General features: G+C 39.1%; 2 protein-coding genes across 5 annotated transcripts; one reads left to right on the top strand and one right to left on the bottom strand.

Moving 5' to 3' along the window:
- Positions 1 to 24: 24 nt before the first annotated feature.
- Positions 25 to 5,448, bottom strand: thyn1 (thymocyte nuclear protein 1). 4 transcript variants are annotated; one of them, XM_034288891.1, is made up of 8 exons: positions 4,412 to 5,356; positions 4,208 to 4,298; positions 4,058 to 4,108; positions 3,717 to 3,928; positions 2,444 to 2,605; positions 2,259 to 2,354; positions 1,982 to 2,132; positions 25 to 134 (listed from the first exon to the last, which is right to left on the bottom strand). In XM_034288891.1, exons 1-8 carry the CDS (start codon positions 4,451 to 4,453, stop codon positions 85 to 87), a joined length of 855 nt encoding a protein of 284 aa, XP_034144782.1. In that variant the 5' UTR covers positions 4,454 to 5,356; the 3' UTR covers positions 25 to 84. The 4 variants fall into 4 exon arrangements, with proteins under 4 accessions (XP_034144782.1, XP_010890531.2, XP_010890535.2 ...); XM_010892229.3 differs by lacking the exons at positions 4,208 to 4,298; positions 4,412 to 5,356 and adding an exon at positions 5,363 to 5,448; XM_010892233.3 differs by lacking the exon at positions 4,208 to 4,298.
- Positions 5,449 to 5,560: 112 nt separating this feature from the next.
- acad8 (acyl-CoA dehydrogenase family, member 8) lies at positions 5,561 to 22,190 on the top strand. The gene is made up of 11 exons (XM_010892234.3): positions 5,561 to 5,831; positions 9,359 to 9,459; positions 10,182 to 10,351; positions 12,640 to 12,749; positions 12,872 to 12,948; positions 13,063 to 13,200; positions 13,597 to 13,732; positions 15,499 to 15,596; positions 17,778 to 17,930; positions 20,253 to 20,355; positions 21,556 to 22,190. The coding sequence occupies exons 1-11, from the start codon at positions 5,717 to 5,719 to the stop codon at positions 21,606 to 21,608; spliced, it is 1,254 nt and encodes a 417-aa protein (XP_010890536.1). The 5' UTR covers positions 5,561 to 5,716; the 3' UTR covers positions 21,609 to 22,190.
- The last annotated feature ends 17 nt before the right edge of the window (positions 22,191 to 22,207 follow it).

Genomic DNA, 22,207 nt, shown 5'->3' with positions numbered 1-22,207 from the left:
ATTATTATAACAGTATATAAATAGGTACCATCTACAGCTAAATATAGAACAAAAACATTTCTCTTGGTCATCTTGTCCAAAGTCTCACAGGGATGGGTTTTTGTCTTCTAAACTCAGGACAAAGTCAAATTCCTCTGAGAAGAAAAAAAAAAGTTACAAATGTACTTAAATTACTGAGGTTATTCGAAGAACATACTGTATATAGTGCCCTACAGATTTATTAGCTCAATCTTACACCAAAGATGGGATTGACAAGAATCTCTTGACACAGGCCTAACTTGGAGGACACAAAAACAACTTTTCTCCTTTAGTAAATAACTATACATTCAAGGAAAAATTTGTAATTTTTTTTGCATTGTAAAGAAAATGTCTATAATACACTGCTCAAAAAATTAAGGGAACACTCAAATCACACGTTGGGTCTCAATGAAGGAAATATATTAAAGATCAGCATTTTTACAGTACATTGTGTAATTTGTTGAGAACGAAATGACGGTAAAAAAACTGTATATGGAAACCAAAATTAACGGATTGAGGGCTTGATTCAAACTCCCACCGAGAATCAAAGTAAACAATTGAAATCACAGGCTGTTCCAACTTGCATAAATTTCATCACGGCAACACATAACGTGACTCATTAGTGTGTATGGCCCCCACATGCCTGTATGCACTCCTGAAAATGCATGTTCCTGATGGCAGATGGTGTCAGAAGGCAGATGGTGTCCTTGGGGATCTCCTCCCAGACCTGGATCAGGGCATCAGTGAGCTCCTGGACAGTCTGTGGTGCTACTTGGCAGTGGCGGACGCACCAATAAATAACATCCCAGAAGTTCTCAATTGGATTCAGGTCTGGGGAACGTGAGGGCCAGTCAATGGCATCAATGCCTTCGTCATCCTGGAACTGCTTACACATTCTGGCCACTTGAGGCCCGGCATTGTCCTGCACCAGAAGGAACCCAGGGTCCACTGCACCAGCTTAAGGTCTGAGGATGGATCTGAGGATTTCATCCCAGTACCTAACAGCAGTCAGGGTGCTGTTGGCTTCCAAGAGGTCTGTCCGACCCTCCAAGGATATGCCTCCCTAGACCATCACTTAACCACTGTCAAACTGGTAATGCTGGATGGTGCTGCAGACAGCATAACGTTCACCACGGTGTCTCCAGACTCATGTCTGTCACATGCTCAGTGTGGACATGCTCTCTTATGTGAAGAGAACGGGGTGCCAGTGGTGGACCTGCCAATTCTGGTGTTCTCTGGCGAATGCCAATCAAGTTGCGCAGTGCTGGGCTGTGAGCCGGTCCCACTAGAGGACGTCGGGCCCCCATGCCACCCTCATGGAGTCTGTTTCTGACAGTTTGGTCAGAAACATGCACACCAGTAGCCTGCTAGAAATCATTTGGTAGGGCTCTTGCAGTGCTCCTCCTGTTCCTCCTTGCACAAAGGAGCAGTTACTGGTCCTGCTGTTGGGTTAATGCCCTTCTACGGTCCGGTCCAGCTCTCCTCGTGTAACGGCCCGTCTCTTGGTATCTCCTCCATGCTCTTGAGACTGTACTGGGAGATGCAGCAAACCTTGCTACGGTAAGTGTGGATGTTCCATCTTGGAGGAGCTGGACTACCTGTGCAACCTGAATGGGCTGCAGATACCACCTCACGCTACTTCAAGGACACTAGCAAAACGCAAAACTAGAAGTAAGGATAAGGAGAGAGCAATTGTTTGTGGCCACCACCTGCAAAACCATTCCCTTTTTTAGGGATATGTTGCCTCTCCAGTGCACCTGTTATCACTTTCATTTGCACCAAAACTGGTGACATTGATTCCCAATCGCTTATGCTTCCTAACTGGACAGATTGATATTCCTGAAGTTGACTTGGTGTTATACTGTGATGATTACATGTTCCCTTAATTTTTTTGAGCAGTGTATATTCACAGAAATGTAAACTTTCAGGGGGGTGTACATGACCGGCAATGATCTCCATTTACCGCTTGTGAGGGGCTGGACAGACAGCCTTGGCCTGGTGAAAAGAGCCATGTCCTTCAGTGGTCCGACTCTGGCCTTATGCTCTAGGTGGATCTTCTTCATCTCAGACAGAGGAATGAAACGCTTCAGCATCCTTTCAAACTGGACATCAACCTTGAATTCAAACAAGATGCAAGCAGAGTAAAGTACTAGTGCAGTTTTAATAGGATCGCAAAAGAGACTGGTATGCGCATATCTTGTTTAGAACACAATGTAAGCATGAAATCATTCATACAGTACCATACTCCATTTGGGGTTGTCTGCCTTGCTGGAGGCATCATAATGGACATCGTTCTTGTCAAACTGAGTGTGGTCCACATAAGACTCCTTTACAATCTGTAACCAAAATCTAGTTCAAAGGCACTATAACTCAAAACCCATTTAATGTATATTACCAACAGCAATTGAAACAGATTGACATTCACCTTCACAATTCCAGCAATTCCAGGCTCCTTGCAGTTGCTGTGGTAAAAGAATGCCTGCTGCCCTTCTTTCATGTCTCTCATGAAGTTCCGGGCCTGGTAGTTCCGTACACCATCCCAACACCCTCTTTGATTAGGAAGAGCCTTCAGATCCTCGATCCCAAACTGTGACATACCGGCAGTAAGAAAGTCATCCTCATCTGACCCATAAAGTCTTATAGGGTAGGAGCCCATCTCATGTTCATGTAGCGTTAGACAGCTATATATAACCACAGTAGATATTAAAAGTATCACCTTTATTAAAAATGCAGCTTTTGATTATTTAAAGTCTGAAATTTAGACAAATCATGTCAGACCTTTTTTCAGTTTTAACAAGATCTTATGAACAACAATATTTACATGAAAAACAAAAGGTTAACTTCTCTGGATAATAATTTCAATAAAAACTGTAACTACCTTTGTTGCACACCCCACAACTAACCCTTTGCGGAAAGACCTTTTGCTTGGAATGAAGCAGGAAGTCTGTTTGGATAGGTCTCTATCAAACTACATGGAAATATATCTCCTGTGCATAGCCCTTGAAAAATTATTTTAAAAATTCACAATGCCATCTCTACATACTGAGAAAGTCAAGCAAATACATTGGGTCCCATTTGGAAATAGGAGTCTTTGGTATATTCCAATCTAGAAGACTTACTACAAGGCCTTGGAACTGGTAAAAGTGTGAAACTATTATGTACTTTGTTTCTAAAATTTACAGACACTTTTCATGTAAAGTCCCTTCACAAGTCAGAATGTTGAATAATATTAAATATTTAATCCTGTTGTCTGCTTATTTTGTTCTAATATACAAGGATATCTGATATATAATATCCTCAGAGATATTTGGCTATCAACCCAACCTTCATGCTGGTCTGTATAATATACATGCTTCTTCCACTTCTATTTCCAGATATAATTTTTTTTATGAATCACGTACCTAAATAATTTTGGAGGGAACGTATTTAGCAAAGAGAGCAGACCGGTGCTCCAAAACGTTGGGTTACTACTACTACTGTGGACATTTAATTTCCCTTTCCTCCAGACCACAGGAAACACAGTGGATAACAGGTCTATTTGAATATACTTTTATTCAACATTCTGGCTTGACAATTACATATCACATTGTCACATTTTTCCAAATGATTATCCACAGGCAGAAATATACTCAAAACTAAACATCACTATGGAGCAACAGCAGATGTCACATTTGCATTGTCAACAGAGGAGAAAATACCTTGACATCTATGCCATTTTCAAAGCGGCTCTCTGGCTCTGACTTCATCAGCCAGTGACAGAACTGTGGTCGTTCATGCAATTCGTCTTTTGAAATTGACTGTTTTCTTGTCTTGCCTGAGGTTACAGCTTTCCTTTTCCCCTTGACTCCCTGAGCAGATTCTACTACAGAGTCCTCACTGAGGGACCCAGTTTTAGTCTCTTCCTTGCTACCTAGATAGAGTACATGAATACAATAACTTATTAAAAACCACTGATTTACAAACAGTGGTGGTTATATCATGTGAAACAGGGTCAAGGGTGTAGACTTGAAAATCACTGCACAGAAATGCTTTTACTCACAGGACTGTGATGTTCTTGTGGAGCCACGGATTCTCTTTTTAGGTGCCATGTCTGATAGAGGAAGTGGTTAGTATTGAAGAACCAAACTCTGGCCCAGACTTGTATAGCATGCAGCCACCATTCCAGTTATGCCACAACCTGTAACTGTACCTGTTTTAGCAGTATGTGCCCCATGTTGGAAAATATCTAATTTGTAGATGGTTGTGATGGAAAATGCATTGTTTGCATTGCCGAGCAGTGACTATGAAAAGTATGAAACGGTATGATGGATTACAGGCTTTGTGTCTCTTGCTGCCATAGAGGAAGCATTTCACACACAAAATCTAAATGAGACTTGAAATGCACAAGACTTACATTGGCTAGAATGGTTCTTCCAGCATCCTTTTTTTCTTGCATGGTCTGCTGACCTTGAAAAATGTGAGAACACTTCCCCAGCTCACATGGCAATGCAATATGAACTTGCTGACTGTAAGAGCAGTCAATCCGCTATCTTGCCATTATAATGTGTGTTATTGTGCAGTCACTCATGCCGCTGTTTTACACCTTGTTTGTTTACCTCACAGTTTTCAAACCAATTCCACATAGGGCCTAGTGTATTCTGGTTTAATTTTTCTTTGAATTAATTCCCAACTGAAACCTATACAACCATGAGAGGAAATCCTAAATGATTAGTGGTCTAACTAATCAATCAAGCACATGTTACAAGTCAAAACATATAGACACTCTGCCCTCCATGGAACCAGTTTGACACGTGATCTAGCTAATCATCCTTAAAATTGAGCACCATGTTACTGCAAACAGGAAGTTGAACAGAGCATGCATCTGCAAGGATTGATGCCCACTGCTCTTTATGCAGATTAATCTTTCCTGACTGTATAATGTATAAATACTTAAACATATTCAAAAATATATCTACCAACTCATGTGAAGTTGGCATACATAAGATGCAAAGTGAGAGCTTATGTGATTAAACTGTTGCAGTGCTTAAATGACCAAATATAGGGTAATGTACCAAGTGTGTAGTGACCAAATATGTTAAAGAATCTCACGATATAAGGTATTGTAATTGTTGTGGAAATCACAATGCCCTACTAGGGTTAAGGAGTGTGAAAACATTTGAGATTTGTTAAAAAAGAATCTGTCCTACGCCAGTAAACTCTAAGGTAAATGTATTAATGTGAAAAAGGGATTAGCCCTTAATCTAGAAAGTTCAACTGCCATAACACATTTCGTGTAAAACCATTTGCAGCAAATAATAAACTTGTTTAATGAAATCAGATAAGTCGCCCAAGGACTGTTACTTACGTTAGGTCTAAATCGCAGTAATCAGAAACCACAACAGTAGCAAAGACGGATCATTAATGATCTCCCGCACTAGTGACGTTAAAGACACATGACGAAGACGTATTTTCATTTCTCTGCTAGCTGTTTCACTAGCTGTTAGGTTCAACAATACATTATTGTAGACTGTCGGGTTTTCTAGCTATTAGTGTTATTTTTATAGGATACGTGCTACATATATTTTTTGTGTTTAAAGAATTACCAGAAAGCATACACGGAACACAGAAAGCAATAACTATTATCTAAGAACTACACTTCGTTCAGAAAATGAAACTACATTTCCGCTGATGCAGCGTATCTCATATTACTAGTGCCATCATGGCTGTAGTGGGAACGTTGTCGAGAGTAGCTAGACTGACTTCATGTATCAATAGAAGTCGCTGTTTAATATTTAACAGCAGACAGAGACGAGGAATATATTCATGCATTGACCGTAAGTACATTTTTAGGAGGTAGCTATTGGCGGTAGGGTCATGATGTAGGGATCCACTGTGCAGGGTTACTAGCTAAATGCTGCTAGCAAGGTTAGTTAGGCAGCTGCTGGGATCACGTTAGATGTAGTGTTTAGCGTCAAACAAAAACCTGGTGGTGGTGTTGTACTTGTATTCCATTTTATAGAGCGGTTCCTCAGGTGTACAGGACACATTCAAAAGAATGAGACTTACAGTACTGTACCATTGCTGCGAATAGCCTGACTTATTTTGACCTGAATATATGTTGGTCATATTGTTATCAATATTTATTTCTAAGTTTAGAAAAGTGATTCTCAAACCTCTCTTGGGAAGCCCCAGTTATTATCTTAGATCTATTCCAAACTTAGTAGCCTACTTTACACCTAAATCAACTTATTGATTATACTAATTACTAAGACCTTCACTAGTTGATTGGCAAGCTGCTCAGTCACTTCACCATGCAATGCAAAGTAGTCAATGAAGTTCTCTTATTGTCAGGAAACTGTAGAGACAATAAGAATATGCTGTATTCAAATCAAAATACAGTACTGTAGCTACCTGCTGGAACCAACTTTGTATAATTTCTAGGTTCATGATTTGAAAGGAATGATGGGCAGAAAACAAACACATGCAATCCAGGCATAATCAATACATAATTAACAATTAAAAACTATACTGAAAGTAAAGGAGTTTCAAACAAGGTTTACAAAATAAATAAGCTCTCTGCCTAGGTTTCCTTATGGCACCTTGACAACCAGGGAACTCCAAAAACCTGGTAGGCCTGTGTTAAAGGGGCGCTTCACCCTGTTGGGGCCAGAGATTTTTTTTAGGGCAGTGAGAAGTGTTTCACATGTAACTGGCCAGACAGAGTGAGGAATGTTGTTTGGGTGCCAAAAACTCAATTAAGGCAGTTTGGATTGAAGAGTGAGTAAGATATGAAAAATGTGGTCATGTCTGGTTTCGTTTCATAAAACCTCCATTTGATTTGAGCTTTGCTTATTTATAACCATGCCTGTGTGAAATGACTATTGCGATTAGTGCCTAGTAATCTGCTGTAAAATGTATAGTTTACCATTTTTACACATGACTAATTAGTTGTCATCGGCAATTGATTTTGGTATAAAAAAAGCCTCCCAGGGAAGATTAGTCTTTCAGAAGTAAAGATGGAGAGGGGCTCACCAGTCTGTGAAAGACTGCACAGGCAAATAGTGCAACAATAAGAATAACCTTAAGCAGCACTGCATTAAAAACAGACATGATTCTTTAGTGGAAATCAATGCATGGGCTCAGGAATGCTTCCAAAAGCCAATGTATATGAACACAGTATGTCGCTGCTTCCACAAATTCAAGTTGAAACTCTACCATGCAAAGAGGAAACCATATATAAACAAGATCCAGAACCACCGCCACCATATCTGGACCTGAGCTTGTTTATGCTGGACTGAGGCAAAGTTGAAAACTGTCCTGTGTTAGTGCACATGAGATTGGTACTTTTCAAATGCTGAACAATATTTACACGTTTAGGGGCCTTGCTTATTTCAGCAAGACCGTGCCAAACCACATTCTGCACGTATTACAACAGCATGGTTCCATAGTAAAAGAGTCTGGATGCTAAACTGGCCTGCCTGCTGTCTAGATCTGTCACTAATTTGAAAACATTTGGAGACCCTGAACTGTTGAGCAGCTGAAATCCTGTATCAAGCAAGAATGGGATTACATTTCATTTTAAAACTACAGCAATTGGTCTCATCAGTTCCCAAATACTTACAGAATATTGTTAAAAGAAGAGGTGAAGCAATACAGCGGCAAGCATGCCCCTGTCCCAACTTTTAAAAAATGTGTTGCTGGCATCAAAATCGAAATGGGCATCTATTATTCCAAAAACGATAACAATTCTCAATTTCAACATTTGATATGTTGTCTTTGTACTATTATAGGTATGAATGATTTGCACATCATTGCATTCCGTTTTTTGCATTTTACACAGTCTCCCAACCTTTTTGGAAACAGAGTTGTACACTGAAACTGCCTTCTCACAGTCAATGATTTCCCTTTTCTTTACTTAAGGTAACAAATAATGGGTTCAAGATGACTGATCGCTGTTAGCTCAGTTAATCCTGATACGGCGGTCATGTAATATTTGCGGCATATTTGTGTCATCAGGTTTAAAAAGTTATTACCCACTTATTGCTGCCCTTGTTAACTAATTATGGTTAGCAGTTAGAGTATTTTGATTTAACTGCCGGGCCTGATTTGGTACAAAATATATATCTGGGTAGTTTAGTCTATTGCCATTAGTCACAATCTGGAAAAAGTTACAAACTAATTTCTTAAGCTCTGTTGCTTCGTCATACCACAATCAGGAACATTTTGTCAGAATTTATCTTGTGGGACAGTGGAATTTCCTCAGGAGTAGCCATCCTGGTAATCTCTCGAGCAAAGTGTAATATTGTCCGCAGTCACAAAGAACCCTATAACAAAATCTGGGGATCTGCCGGTCTTTCTTGCCTTGCCTTGGCTTAGATCAATATTTAAATAGAAAAACACTTGGTATAAATGTGATTCTTGGTGGAATAGCAAGGTGGAAACTTTCTTTTCACCAAGAGTAAGCTCATGTTAAGTTTGCCAGGCACCTGGATGATCCTCAAGAGTTTTGGGAAAAATGGGCAGGTTAGTCAAGTGACATTATGCTTGTTGAAAACCAAACACTGCATTCCACTTACAGTAATTGATTTGGAGTGTCAGTGTTTTAAAATTAAATATCAAACAGAATGACATTTCTTTAAGGAAAATGAGAATAAGAGTTTTGAATACTTTTCCAAGGCAAGGTGTATGTAATTGATGTATTCATCCTTACACTGTGAGCTGTCCATCAGGGCGTCCACTACATTCCACAGCATGTTAAGCTTCCACTTATTCCTCTTTCGATTAGCTACCAGCTTGTTATATGAATAGTTTTTTAAAACATGAAATCACAGGTATTAGAATTTGCAATGTAGAGTGAGATACTATGCTAGACTTGTGAATTGACCCTCTAAAAGAAATTCTTTGCCAAAATATAAATCTTAGTCTTCTAGCAGCGCGATGTCATGTCTCCTACTTGTATCTGTACACTTTTAACCACCTAAACATTACAAAACCTCTATTAGATCAAACAAGCCTCACGTAAAAAATGTGCTTGTTCATTCAAGTGAGCAAAGGATCAAGTTTTGCTCCTTCCTCTTAGATATAATCACATTTCTTAATGTATTGTTTGATAATGCTTTGGTTTGGTTTACAATGCCACCTGCAGTGCTGTGCTACAGACCTGAACAAATTATTTTCGTTGTCAGTTTGTGTGAATTGCTACATTACAATGCAATAGTCTTGGGCACATGAAATTAAATCTAAAACAATTTATTTTGGATAGTTAGTGTTTATTTGTAAATAATGTTTATCTATTAGCCGTATTGCACCACTAGGTTTTATGCCTTATGTGCTCTGTGTGACTATTATTAACTCCTTGTAGCTGCTCATGGCCTCAGCACGGAACAGAGGGAGTTTCAGAAGGTGGCTTTTGACTTTGCCGCAAATGAAATGACTCCATATATGGCAGAGTGGGATGAAAAGGTACTACTGAGCTGTTTTTTATTTCATTTATTATTTTCTATACAATTGTTCCTCCTTTTCCCCACATGTTCATGATGTCCAATTAGTAGCCACAAACCTGTCTTAGCACAGCAACTTGGAAGAGTAGAAGTTCAGTATGAATCCTCAGAGACACTCCCTGCCCAAGCAAGTTCTGCTTCTATTCACTTCTATAAGAGATGAGATTGGAACCGGAACTAAAAGCTCAACTCTCTGTCTTCCAAAATTACCACAAGTATATAGGCCAAATTCACACTACCCTTTCAAAAAAATTAAAGACCTCCAAATTTGGAAATTGTCAAGTAACCAAAACGAATGATCTCATGATCTTATCGTTATCTCAACTCTTTAACAAGGGTTAAAAAGCTTAAGCAACCAGTAGGGGACTGAATTTACAATGTAACAGTCATTATAAACCAACACAGATACAAAGTTTTTTAATGGATAAAATAATGTACATGCACAATGTCCAAATTAACAAAACCTTTGAGACATTTGGTTAATGATATTTTCTCATTGCTTGCTCTGTAGCGTTTGAGGTTTGCTATCTCTATAGTTGCGGTGAAAAGTTCATTTGATTGATTTCATTTCTGTGATGTCTGACCTGGCCTGAGTCATGTTCAACTCATTGGGCATGAGCCGGACTAGGTATGCATTTTCAGGCCCAATGAAAAGTACATTTTAAAACCTTTGCAATTGTTCAGGAAATCTTCCCTGTGGAGACTATGCGGAAGGCTGCCCAGCTAGGGTTTGGGGGGATCTATGTACAGCCAGAGGTGGGAGGATCTGGCCTGTCTCGCCTCGACACCTCTGTCATCTTTGAGGCCTTATCAACAGGCTGCGCCAGCACAACCGCCTACATCAGCATTCACAAGTAAGTTTTGGCTAATGCCAGCAATCACCGCTATGTTCATGGCCTCGTAGAACCACCCTGATCTCAGAATGTGAGCTTGCAAGATCAGGACGGTCCAACATTTCAAGCTCTTTAAAGTGTCTACTTAATAGAATTCCACAGTGATGAAGTTGGCTGAGGCAGATGTTTCACTTTCAAATGTATGCCAAATGAAGACCATTGATTGAGGTTTTACCAACCACAAAAACTCCACAGTGGATTGTTTAGCCGCAACTGAAAATTGAGCAACCAGGCAAGGAGGTTGGTGGTCAGAAGCCAAGACACCAATGGTATAATGGAAATCGCTACAGTGTTCAACAGCCAGCACAAGAGAAACTGTCCACATGTTAACAATTGACCAGATGTTCCACACCGTTGGATTTTTAGAAGAGTGGGGGGAGAAAATTGTTGCTGAAAATCCAGTTTGTTTGTTGCCATAAGGCATGTGGGAGACCAAACAAAACATAGGAGCAAATGTTGCGAAGGGTTTTCTCATTAAATGAGATTTGTACTTTTTTACCCAAATACAAAACTCAATGTGTGCTGTGTAGCCAGTACCTGCTCATGTCTTTGGAAACAAAAGTAGAGCGTGGTGGTAGCACATGGATGCTTTTCATTGAAAAGGACTGGGAAACCTGGTTTGAGGGCAAGATCGATGGAAGCCAAAAAGGAAAATCTAGATGTGTCTGCATGAGATGTTAGACTGGTGTGTAAGTTTACCTTTTAGCAAGACTCTAATCCACATCACACAGCATCCTAGAATGGTGCATTCCTTAGTCTAGTTGAGAATCTGTAGCAAGACTTGAAGCTTGCTGTTAATAAATGTTACACCGAAAACAGTTTTGTAAAAAGGAATTGGCAAAAATAGAAGGAAACAGATTTGCAAAGGTGAATCCTACCCTAAAAAGACAGCTGTCATTGATACCAAAAGTAGTTCTATCAGTTATTGACTCAAATGTATTCACCTAACAAATATGTTTTTCATTTCATATTATGTTTAATTTCGCATTGTATCTATTTTGCACCTTTGTTCTGTGGTGTTAATCAAAAGGTGAGAATCCCAAGGGAACCCATTTTAATTCAAAATTATAACACTACAAAATGTGAAAAGGTTCTTGGGAGGTGAATACTTATGCACAAGGACTACTTTTAACAATTTACCCTTTACAAAAAAATTATTTACTGAAACAGCATTGCCAATGCATAATTTGGTAACACAATTTAGTCTATGTGAACTCATATCTTCTCTTTAAGTTGTAAAAGATCTTGCTAAAATTACTTTGGTTATGAAGTGGATTTACACCTGAACTGCAGTAAAATAATATTATCAATCTGTAATCTGTGCTACAGGTATGCATATTAATGCAGTTCTTGCATGGTGATGTATTTATGTGATGTTCACAAAGATATAAGAATGCAATATACTCTTATGAATTTTGGCTCAACCAGACCTAACAGAACACATTATTTATATAAAAATCTGTTTTACAAGTTTGTACCATAAAGTACAGAACAGTCTAGTTCCATACTGTACACTAGATTGCACTGTCACTGAGCTAGGGTTTGTCAAATGGGATAATAAAACAATCAATGGACTCATTATGTAACATTTTACTGTTGGGTCTAATAACTTTTAAACTTAATGTAATGAAGTTTTTGCTGTTTGAATGGCCTTCCAAAATGGTGAAAGATAATTCAGTACATTATAGAACAATATAGTATATTATAGTGTATTGGGTTGTACGCTCTCCGTTTTTACAAAGAGCTTGATTGCGGATAATGGTTGGTACACACAAACACTGTAAAAATGAACTGCCTATCTTATTCAGCTATTGTAGAGGCCTGGTGTAGTTCCCTGTACAGGAATGAAATTGCAGTCTGCACCCTACCCACGCCTGTATGGAAAAGCCCAACCCTACTGAGGCTTGGTTGATTCATTTGATCATCCCCATGTCAGGTGGTACTTAGGAATGCTACACTCACTTTTTGAAAGGTTGAGGAAAAATGCCTTGTTCTGTGTGTGTGGAGTAGCCTGGGGGATAATTTTAGAATGTCAGAGACATGATCCATCCAATCAGCATGTGTTGTGGGTGTGACTTATTTCACAAACATCTTTGTCCAATAGGTGTTAGTATTTTGGACTGAACCAATTATATGCATTTTTGGTTTGAGACAAATGTTTTCAATTAATATATAGTCAGTTGTGGCCTATTCTATATGTAATATTTGGTGTGATTGTACCATAATGGGTTAATGGATTTTGTTTGCAGCATGTGTAACTGGATGATTGACACTTATGGAAATATTGAGCAGAGGGAGAAGTTCTGCCCTGAGCTTTGCACGATGAACAAGTTTGCCTCCTATTGTCTCACTGAGCCAGGTAGGTATTTTTTGTTCTAATCTTTTTTAGTATATGATGGTGTCATGCATTGGCACCATAACCTGTATAGAGTGTGTTTATGAAGACTTATTTCTGAATCATATTGCTGAATCGTGTTTCAGGCAGTGGTAGTGATGCTGCTTCGTTAATCACAACTGCAAAGTTGGAAGGAGACCATTATGTCCTGAATGGCTCCAAGGTACAGTTTCTTTTTTTTTTCTTCCTTATCATTTGTTTCACCTTCCCGTAGCTAATGTGATCAAATGTATTCTGATATAAAGCGAAGGTCCTTTCACTGTGTGTCCTGCTGAAGGCTTTTATTAGTGGAGGCGGAGACACAGATGTGTACGTAGTAATGTGTCGGACCGGTGGTAAAGGAGCCAAGGGGATCTCCTGTGTGGTGGTGGAGAAAGGCACTCCAGGACTCAGCTTTGGCAAGAAGGAGAAGAAGGTTAGTTCATCCCCTAATGCAGAGGTGAACAAACTAAGGCACACGTACCAGATCTGGCCCCCTAGGCAATTCCATCTGAATTAAAATGTAGACATTATAAGGGACTTACTGTATGAATGTTTAAATGTTTGCCCTTTTCTGGCCTGCAAATCATAAGAACAAATTGCAAAAACAATGTGGCCCTCCAATTAATAAAAAAGCCTGGTGTGGCCCGGTAGTCAAAACGTTTGCCCTCCCCTGCCCATATGTCTCAGTGAAGCCACCAGGGGGCAGCGTTGGGTTGGAAGTCCAAAGAGAAGTAGTGAATCTCCAACAGAGGCCCCATTCAGTTATTCTTTTTCACTACCCTTTTCACTTTCTTTTACTCACACTATCTCTTGTTTTCTTTCTCCTCAGGTGGGTTGGAACTCCCAGCCAACCAGAGCAGTGATCTTTGAGGACTGCCTTGTCCCAGTGACCAATCGGCTGGGTCAAGAGGGACAGGGCTTCAACATTGCAATGAGTGGTCTGAATGGAGGCAGGATCAATATTGGTGAGTTGACCAAAGTTAGTTTATTTCATGACCATTCATGTATTTCTCTCCAGGATTTGAAATACAGGCAAGATTTAGGTGTCTGCTACTTCTTGAATTATGTTGGCATATGGCCATGGCTTTTAGGAAAAATGGTGCTGGATGTATTTCAGTGTATTTAGTCTAAATCTATTGACAAGCCTTGTTAAGGTGGATAACGCACATTTAATAACAATTTGAAACACTGAGCTGCCCTCCAGAACACCAAGTCAGCTAGTTGATGGTATACACATACTAGTCTATAACACATCCGTCTGTATCCTCAGGATAAATGTTTTTAAATGATATTTCCTCTGAGTAAACATCATTATCAAATGAATATCCTTTCTTCCTCAGTCTACCATGACGCAGAGCGTTTCCCCTCACTGTCCCTGCTAGCGTATCCAACATTGTCTCTCTGTAGAGTTGAATTGCCACAGCAACCTAATTGAATATGGTACATTTTTTACTCCTATATTGAGTTCACACAATTTTACACTCAGCTGAGATGGTGATTACACCCAACTCTATGGATGTCACTTAACTGGTAATACAGGCCTGCATGTGTTAGTCACACACCTTTTAGAAGGCAGTCAGTATATAGCTTGAACACCCTTTCCCTCATGTATTGTAATACATCTCCTTATAGAGTGGATCGGACTGTTGATTGTAGCAAAGTCACTGTCAAATTTGTGTTTACAGAACGTATTATGTCAAGTAAGGATGTTGAAATAGAATTGGATTAAATAGTAGTAAAAAGATTTTGGGAGAAAAGTCATATCAAAAGCAATGTGAGAATTGCATTGTGAATGGCAATTAGATTATATAAACATGCGATACAGTGTTGTTCTATAGTCTTTCTACAGTAAAGTTGTTTCCCAAGGTTTGTGGGGCTGTGGTAATGATGCGTAGTTTGTGACTTGGTGTGTTCAGAGGGCTGTTGGTTTGTGTCCATGTGGTGTGTTACAGTGGAAGACGAAATACTGTTACATCATTCAATATTTGGCCCGATACCTTAGTAACAGCCTGTATATTTTACATATTGTTTTTTAATCAACTGTTGGTAGAAGGGTTTTTTGATAACAGAGCTTTATTCTATATACTGCATCTGTTTTTTTGGAGACACGGATTTGCAGATTAACTGTCAGGTTAACCCTTTTTGTCTTGGCTAGCTATATCTACCTAGCTGGCTACTTTGTGTGGAGAAATTATAATAGTTATATGTTTGCCAGACCAGTCTTCTGCAAGATCATCAGCTGACTCAACCCAAGGCTTTAGTCATTGGAGGATGGAGCATTCAGAGACTTGCCTTGTGTCAGACCTGTTACAATATATTGGTTTTGTTTTCTGCTTTTGAAACACTTTGAGATTCTATGAAATGTGCTTAACCACTTGTTAATATGAAATCTAAGTGAATAATTGATTATGTATGATGAAAAGGTAATGTAGAATTTTGTTTGCCTTAGTCGAATGTAGAGTATAGCTATTTTATTTATTCTGTTGAGTTTTACTGCAATTTTGTAATTTTGACGTAGTAAATACACATAGAAATATGCATTTAAAAATATATATATCTCGTTATAACGAGAAACTTTGAGATGCAGCAGTATTTTTATTTCCAGATCAAACAAATATCTGATTCATTGATATGCAGAGCATCTTGTGCATATTTTCAGATTGTGGATGGTTTTCAGATTGTGGATGGTTGTGTTCCTTTCATTTTTTACCTGCGGTTAATCTCCCTGTAGCTTCCTGTTCTCTTGGAGCAGCCCATGCATGTGTACAACTGGCTAGAGATCACCTGTTAGTACGTAAGCAGTTTGGAGAGACCCTCTCCAACAACCAGGTACTGGAAGCATTCCGTTATAACTTTCCGTTCCTTTAGTAGTACTCTGTGTGGTTTCTTATATATTAGGACTGCACGCCTAATCGAAATATAATCGAAATTACGACATTGACATGTGCAATATCCAAATCGCCAACTAAAAAAAATTTGAATATGCGCTTCACACGAGGCAACGGACATGCATTGTACGTCCGTAATTGTTTTACTTACGGGTGCTGTAGGTATTTTTGTAGATTAATTAAATACCTGGACACATTTTCTTTAAATACTTTTTTCAACGTTTGTTTGAGTTAACACTGCGACTGCAGTTACCGAGTAGTGCCAAGACATTGTCCCACATACACAACAGCATGGTTATTAAAAGTTTCGGCTTCAATCTCGGTGCCTACAAACTTAATATGGGAAACAATATACCTCAAGGGTTGAGATACAGTGGGGAGAACAAGTATTTGATACACTGCCGATTCTGAAAGTTTTCCCACTTACAAAGCATGTAGAAGTCTGTAATTGGAAAAATCCAGAAAATCACATAGTATGATTTTTAAGTAATTAATTAGCATTTTATTGCATGACATAAGTATTTGATACATCAGAAAAGCAGAACTTAACATTTGGTACGGAAACTTTTGTTTGCAATTAGAGATCATACGTTTCCTGTAGTTCTTGACCAGGTTTGCACAGACTGCAGCAGGGATTTTGGCCCACTCCTCCATACAGACCTTCTCCAGCTCCTTCAGGTTTCGGGGCTGTCGCTGGGCAATACAGACTTTCAGCTCCCTCCAAAGATTTTCTATTGGGTTCAGGTCTGGAGACTGGCTAGGCCATTCCAGGACCTTGAGATGCTTCTTACGGAGCCACTCCTTAGTTGCCCTTGCTGTGTGTTTCGGATCGTTGTCATGCTGGAAGACCAAGCCACGACCCATCTTCAATGCTGTTACTGAGGGAAAGAGGTTGTTGGCCAAGATCTCGCGATACATGGCTCCATCCATCCTCCCGTCAATACGGTGTAGTCGTCCTGTCCCCTTTCCAGTAAAGCATCCCCAAAGATTGATGTTTCCACCTCCATGCTTCACGGTTGGGATAGTGTTCTTGGGGTTGTACTCATCCTTTTTCTTCCTCCAAACACGGCGAGTGGAGTTTAGACCAAAAAGCCCTATTTTTGTCTCATCAGACCACATGACCGTCTCCAATTCCTCCTCTGGATCTTCCAGATGGTCATTGGCAAACTTCAGACGGGCCTGGACATGCGCTGGCTTGAGCAGGGGGATATTGCATGCGCTGCAGGATTTTAATCCATGACAGTGTAGTGGTTTTCTAAAACTAATGGTTTTCTTTGAGACTGTGGTCCCAGCTCTCTTCAGGTCATTGACCAGGTCCTGCCATGTAGTTTTGGGCTGATCCCTCACCTTCCTCATGATCATTGATGCCCCACGAGGTGAGATCTTTACACAGCTTTCTAGTCTTGGCCATTGTGGAGAGGTTGGAGTCTGTTTGATTGAGTGTGTGGACAGGTGTCTTTTATACAGGTAACAAGTTCAAACAGGTGCAGTTAATACAGGTAATGAGTGGAGAACAGGAGGGCTTCTTAAAGAAAAACTAACGGGTCTGTGAGAGCCAGAATTCTTACTGGTTGGTAGGTGATCAAATACTTATGTCATGCAATAAAATGCAAATTAAAGAAATCATACAATGTGATTTTCTGGATTTTTGTTTTAGATTCCATCTCTCACAGTTGAAGTGTACCTATGATAAAAAAGACCTCTACATGATTTGTAAGTAGGAAACACTGTTGATTTTCCAGGTTATCAAATACTTGTTCTCCCCGCTGTAAAAATAAATAATTATAACTTGATTTTTATTCAGTTTAATAGCAAATTATGTAGGCTATAATCACTTTTTTTAAGTGAAATTATCTACGCTGTTTACACCCATGTAATTGCAATATTTGTCGAGGAAATCGTGATTCAATATTTTATCAAAATCTTTCCGCCCTATTATATATTCTTCTTAACTCACTACATACTTGTCGGCTGCCATGTCACAATAAATTTCCTTGTGCAGGATGATGCTCTGTTGTTGGTGCACATGACAAATAAACTTTGGAGCTTGATTTCTTTGGTTCTCCTTTAGAACATTTAATTGTGTTTCTTTTTTCTGGCGATTTCTGGCTTCCATTTGTAGTTCCTGCAGTTTAAGTTGGCAGAGATGGCCACCAAGCTAGTGGCATCTCGTCTGTTGGTGCGTGAGGCTGCCCTGGCACTTCAGGAGGGCAGGTCGGATGCTGTTTCCCTCTGCTCCATGGCCAAGCTTTTTGTCACTGACGAGTGCTTTAATGTGAGTCAGTGTCTTCTGCTTAAAAAGGTTCTGAGCTATAGATAAAAAAGATTTTACTGTAAAACTTACATTTGCTAATGTTCTTGGCATGTACAAACCCGATTCCAAAAAAGTTGGGACACTGTACAATTGTGAATAAAAACAGAATGCAATGATGTGGAAGTTTCAAATTTCAATATTTTATTCAGAATACAACATAGATGACATATCAAATGTTTAAACTGAGAAAATGTATCACAAATAAGTTTATTTCAAATTTCATGGCTTCAACACATCTCAAAAAAGTTGGGACAAGGCCACTTTTAACACTGTGTGGCATCCCCTCTTCTTTTTATAACAGACTGCAAACGTCTGGGGACTGAGGAGACAAGTTGCTCAAGTTTATGTATAGGAATGTTGTCCCATTCTTGTCCAATACAGGCTTCTAGTTGCTGAACTGTGTTAGGTCTTCTTTGTCGCACCTTCCTCTTTATGATGCGCCAAATTTTTTCTATGGTTGAAAGATCTGGACTGCAGGCTGGCCATTTCAGTACCCAGATCCTTCTTCTATGCAGCCATGACATTGTAATTGATGCAGTATGTGGTCTGGCATTGTCATGTTGGAAAATGCAAGGTCTTCCCTGAAAGAGACGATGTCTGGATTGGAGCATATGTTGTTCTAGAACTTGGATATAACTGTCAGCATTGATGGTGCCTTTCCAGATGTGTAGGCTGCCCATGCCACACGCACTCATGCAACCCCATACCACCAGAGATGCAGGCTTCTGAACTGAGCGCTGATAACAACTTGGGTTGTCCTTGTCCTCTTTAGTCCGGATGACATGGCATCCCAGTTTTCCAAAATGAACTTCAAATTTTGATTTGTCTGACCACAGAACACTTTTCCACTTTGCCACAATGCATTTAAAATTATCCTTGGCCCAGAGAAAACGCCTGCGCTTCTGGATCCTGTTTAGATACGGCTTCTTTTTTGACCTATAGAGTTTTAGCCGGCAACAGTGAATGGCACGGTGGATTGTGTTCACCGACAATGTTTTCTGGAAGTATTCCTGAGCCCATGTTGTGATTTCCATTACAGTATCATTCCTGTATGTGATGTAGTGCCGTCTGAGGGCCCGAAGATCATGGGCATCCAGTATGGTTTTCCGGCCTTGACCCTTACGCACAGAGATTGTTCCAAAATCTCTGAATCTTTGGATGATTTTATGCACTGTAGATGATAATGATAACTTCAAACTCTTTGCAATTTTTCTCTGAGAAACTCCTGTCTGATATTGCTCCACTATTTTTCGCCGCAGCATTGGGGGAATTGGTGATCCTCTGCCCATCTTGACTTCTGAGAGACACTGCCACTCTGAGAGGCTCTTTTTATACCCAATCATGTTGCCAATTGACATAATAAGTTGCAAATTGGTCCTCCAGCTGTTCCTTATCTGTACATTTCTGCAGTGTGTAGCTCTCATGAAATCCAAAATGAGCCAATATTTGGCATGACATTACAAAATGTCTCACATTCAATATGTTATCTATATTCTATTGTGAATTAAATATAAGTTTATGAGATTTGTAAATGATTCCATTCCTTTTTTACTCACAATTTGTACAGTGTCCCAACTTTTTTGGAATCGGGTTTGTAATTGCTTTAACCATAGTCTTATTGCGGTCAGTTATACAAAGCAAGGTATATTTGCAATAACATTTATATACAGTGCCATTGAAAAAGTATTTTCTCGCTGTCAGATTTTTTGCAATTTCATAATGGAAGTTATTCAAAACCCAATGCCCAAAAAAAAATGGTTACGCCACCTTTAGTGGCAATAACTGCAACCAACTGTTCTAGTTGTTGATCGGTCTCTCTCACCAGCATTATTTTATTATAATGCCCTGAGGAGATATTATGTTCCTCCTCTAGTCTGGCATACCACCAATTCACAGCCTAATATATTTGTCCTGGTTTGTGGGTACCGGTGCCCACTGTGGATCACAGTGCTGTGGTCGGTGCTGTCCAGGATGGTTTTGAAAAATGTTTTTGCACCTGAAGATTGCATGTTTGATTAACACACCCAACAAATGAAACAATCTATGGTGTTGGAGGTTTTTTCTTTTTACTCTCACCCTCCCTCTAAATTACTGCTCATAAAAACATCTGACCAAATTCAATGTGAAAATTGTGCAACAATGCAGAATATCTGACTGGGAAAAATCGTTTTCACGGCACTGTATGAAATATTTTATGGTAAGCGGTCTCCTCTTGCTCACTATGGACCTATAAATCTAGTAATTGGAGGACATTTGTAATTGGAGGACATCTCTACTCGACAGATCTGTAACCAGGCGCTCCAGATGCATGGTGGATACGGTTACCTCAAAGACTACGCTGTTCAGCAGTTTGTCAGAGACATAAGAGTACACCAGATACTGGAAGGTATGAATACACCTTGCTCACCATGACAACAGTGTGGCCTTTTATGTAGTCTTTCCTTGTTAAATTGTACTTCATAATATACAGTGCCTTTAGAAAGTATTTTACTCACTATATTTCTTTCACATTTAGTCGTGTCAGTGCCTCAGTTTCATGCATTTTAATGTTTTCACTAATCTACACACCATTGAAGATTTAAATTGAGGTCGGTTATGAGAAGGTTTGGCTTCCAGGTTATGAGATTAATAGAGACCGGCAAGAGCAAACAAAATAGACATTAAAGCATGCAGGCAAGACCAACGTCTGAATTATTCTTTGGTATGCGTCATTTTCTCAATACCTAGTGAATCGGTTGTTTGTTTATACCTAATTTATAATGACACTTGAGATAATTGGTTACTCTGCCAACTTTATACACCTAGATTTCACAATATTTGACCATTGTTTAGGCTCTTAGTTTCTCGTGCAGCATTGAAGAACCGCAGTGTTAAGAAGATACACTCATCATTTTGTGGTATTTAGCTTTCATCTAGTTTTTAGGGATGGCCTGATCTAGGCAGTCTTATTGGCCCCATACACTTTTCACTTCTTAATAACTATCTTAAATATGCTCCAAGGATTATTCCAGACCATTAAAATATTTCTATCTGTATTCCCTGATTTGTCTTTCCACAACTTTGTCCCTTGGTTCTTCTGACAGCTCCTTGGACCTCATGGTTGAGCGTTTGCTTTGCACTACCCAAGAACCTACAGAAACTGTAGAATTGATCTTGTGAAGTCATGTGAATCAATACAATTTCAGACAGATTGAGGCCAATTACTTTAGCATGTGATTTTTAAGAAGATTGGTTACACATAAGCACATTTTGGATTGCTCGTACAGAGGGGAAAATACTTATCCAATTTCATTTCAGTTTTGTATTTTTATTTATAATTTTCAGTCAATCAATTCAATCAAGTTTCCCTTAATTGTGGAATACAGTGTGTACAATTGTGAAAAAAATCCAAAGTGAAATGCATGACTGAGGCATTGACATTAAAAAAGAAGAATGTTGAAATGGGTGTATCATTTCAATAGACACTCACTGTAGATGTCAGTTTTTTTAATGGCAGTACTTACCTTAAGCTTTTGATTATAAGCCAATGTTAATGCACAGACACAATTCTTATGTTTTAACCTGTTATGTTTCCATCCTCTTTCAGGAACCAATGAAGTCATGCGGATGATAATTGCCAGAAGTTTACTGTCTGAGTAAATGACAGTGATGAATGTAATGCCACAGCCTTCTAAACACTTTATTTTCCCAACCGGGTGGTGTTGTGAGCCATCTTGTGTTGGTCTTTACTGTCGGTATGTACATATGTATGTTTGACTAACTGGAGTCCTGAAGTCTCTTCAACTCCCCTTTCCTAAAGTGAGAAATACTGTAGCCGTTTCAAGCTTTATTTTCGTGTAACATTTGTTTTTGTGGTTATTCCAGGCAAAGCTGCCATTCGGTTCTCTGTATGCAACTAAATCATGTTATGGAAACATTCATTTAGTTTTTTAAAGAACAATTGCTCGTTTAGAGAAATGAAAGTGAACCATGTTAATAAAAAATGTTCCCTACTGTGTTCTGTAATGAACAGGTATTATTATTATTATTATTATTATTATTATTAATAATAATAATAAAAATAATATTAATAAAGTGGAGGGTTGTCTTGCAATACAAAACTTTATGATTGAGAGGTTGTAACTAAGGTGTGTGTATTGTATAATATATGGTGATCAAATTTGAATGAGTTCAGTCAGTAATATAGACTTTGAATAAAACCAACTTGCCATTTGACTGATAGCACTGCATGTGTTTAC

Source organism: Esox lucius, chromosome 1, assembly GCF_011004845.1.
Source record: "Esox lucius isolate fEsoLuc1 chromosome 1, fEsoLuc1.pri, whole genome shotgun sequence".
Taxonomy (NCBI): Eukaryota; Metazoa; Chordata; class Actinopteri; order Esociformes; family Esocidae; genus Esox; species Esox lucius.
The sequence above is the reverse complement of the archived record's forward strand: the minus strand, read 5'-3'. Positions and strand labels throughout refer to the sequence as shown.

Coding starts and splice junctions, on each gene's coding strand:
- thyn1 (XM_034288891.1), bottom strand. CDS start 4,453: ATGCAAGAAAAAAAGGATGCTGGAAGAACCATTCTAGCCAAT. Junction 4,299..4,411: donor GAAGAACCATTCTAGCCAAT/GTAAGTCTTGTG, acceptor TACTTTTCATAG/TCACTGCTCGGCAATGCAAA. Junction 135..1,981: donor TGTCCAGCCCCTCACAAGCG/GTAAATGGAGAT, acceptor TTTTCTTCTCAG/AGGAATTTGACTTTGTCCTG.
- acad8 (XM_010892234.3), top strand. CDS start 5,717: ATGGCTGTAGTGGGAACGTTGTCGAGAGTAGCTAGACTGACTTCATGT. Junction 5,832..9,358: donor AATATATTCATGCATTGACC/GTAAGTACATTT, acceptor AACTCCTTGTAG/CTGCTCATGGCCTCAGCACG. Junction 15,597..17,777: donor AGACCCTCTCCAACAACCAG/GTACTGGAAGCA, acceptor TTCCATTTGTAG/TTCCTGCAGTTTAAGTTGGC.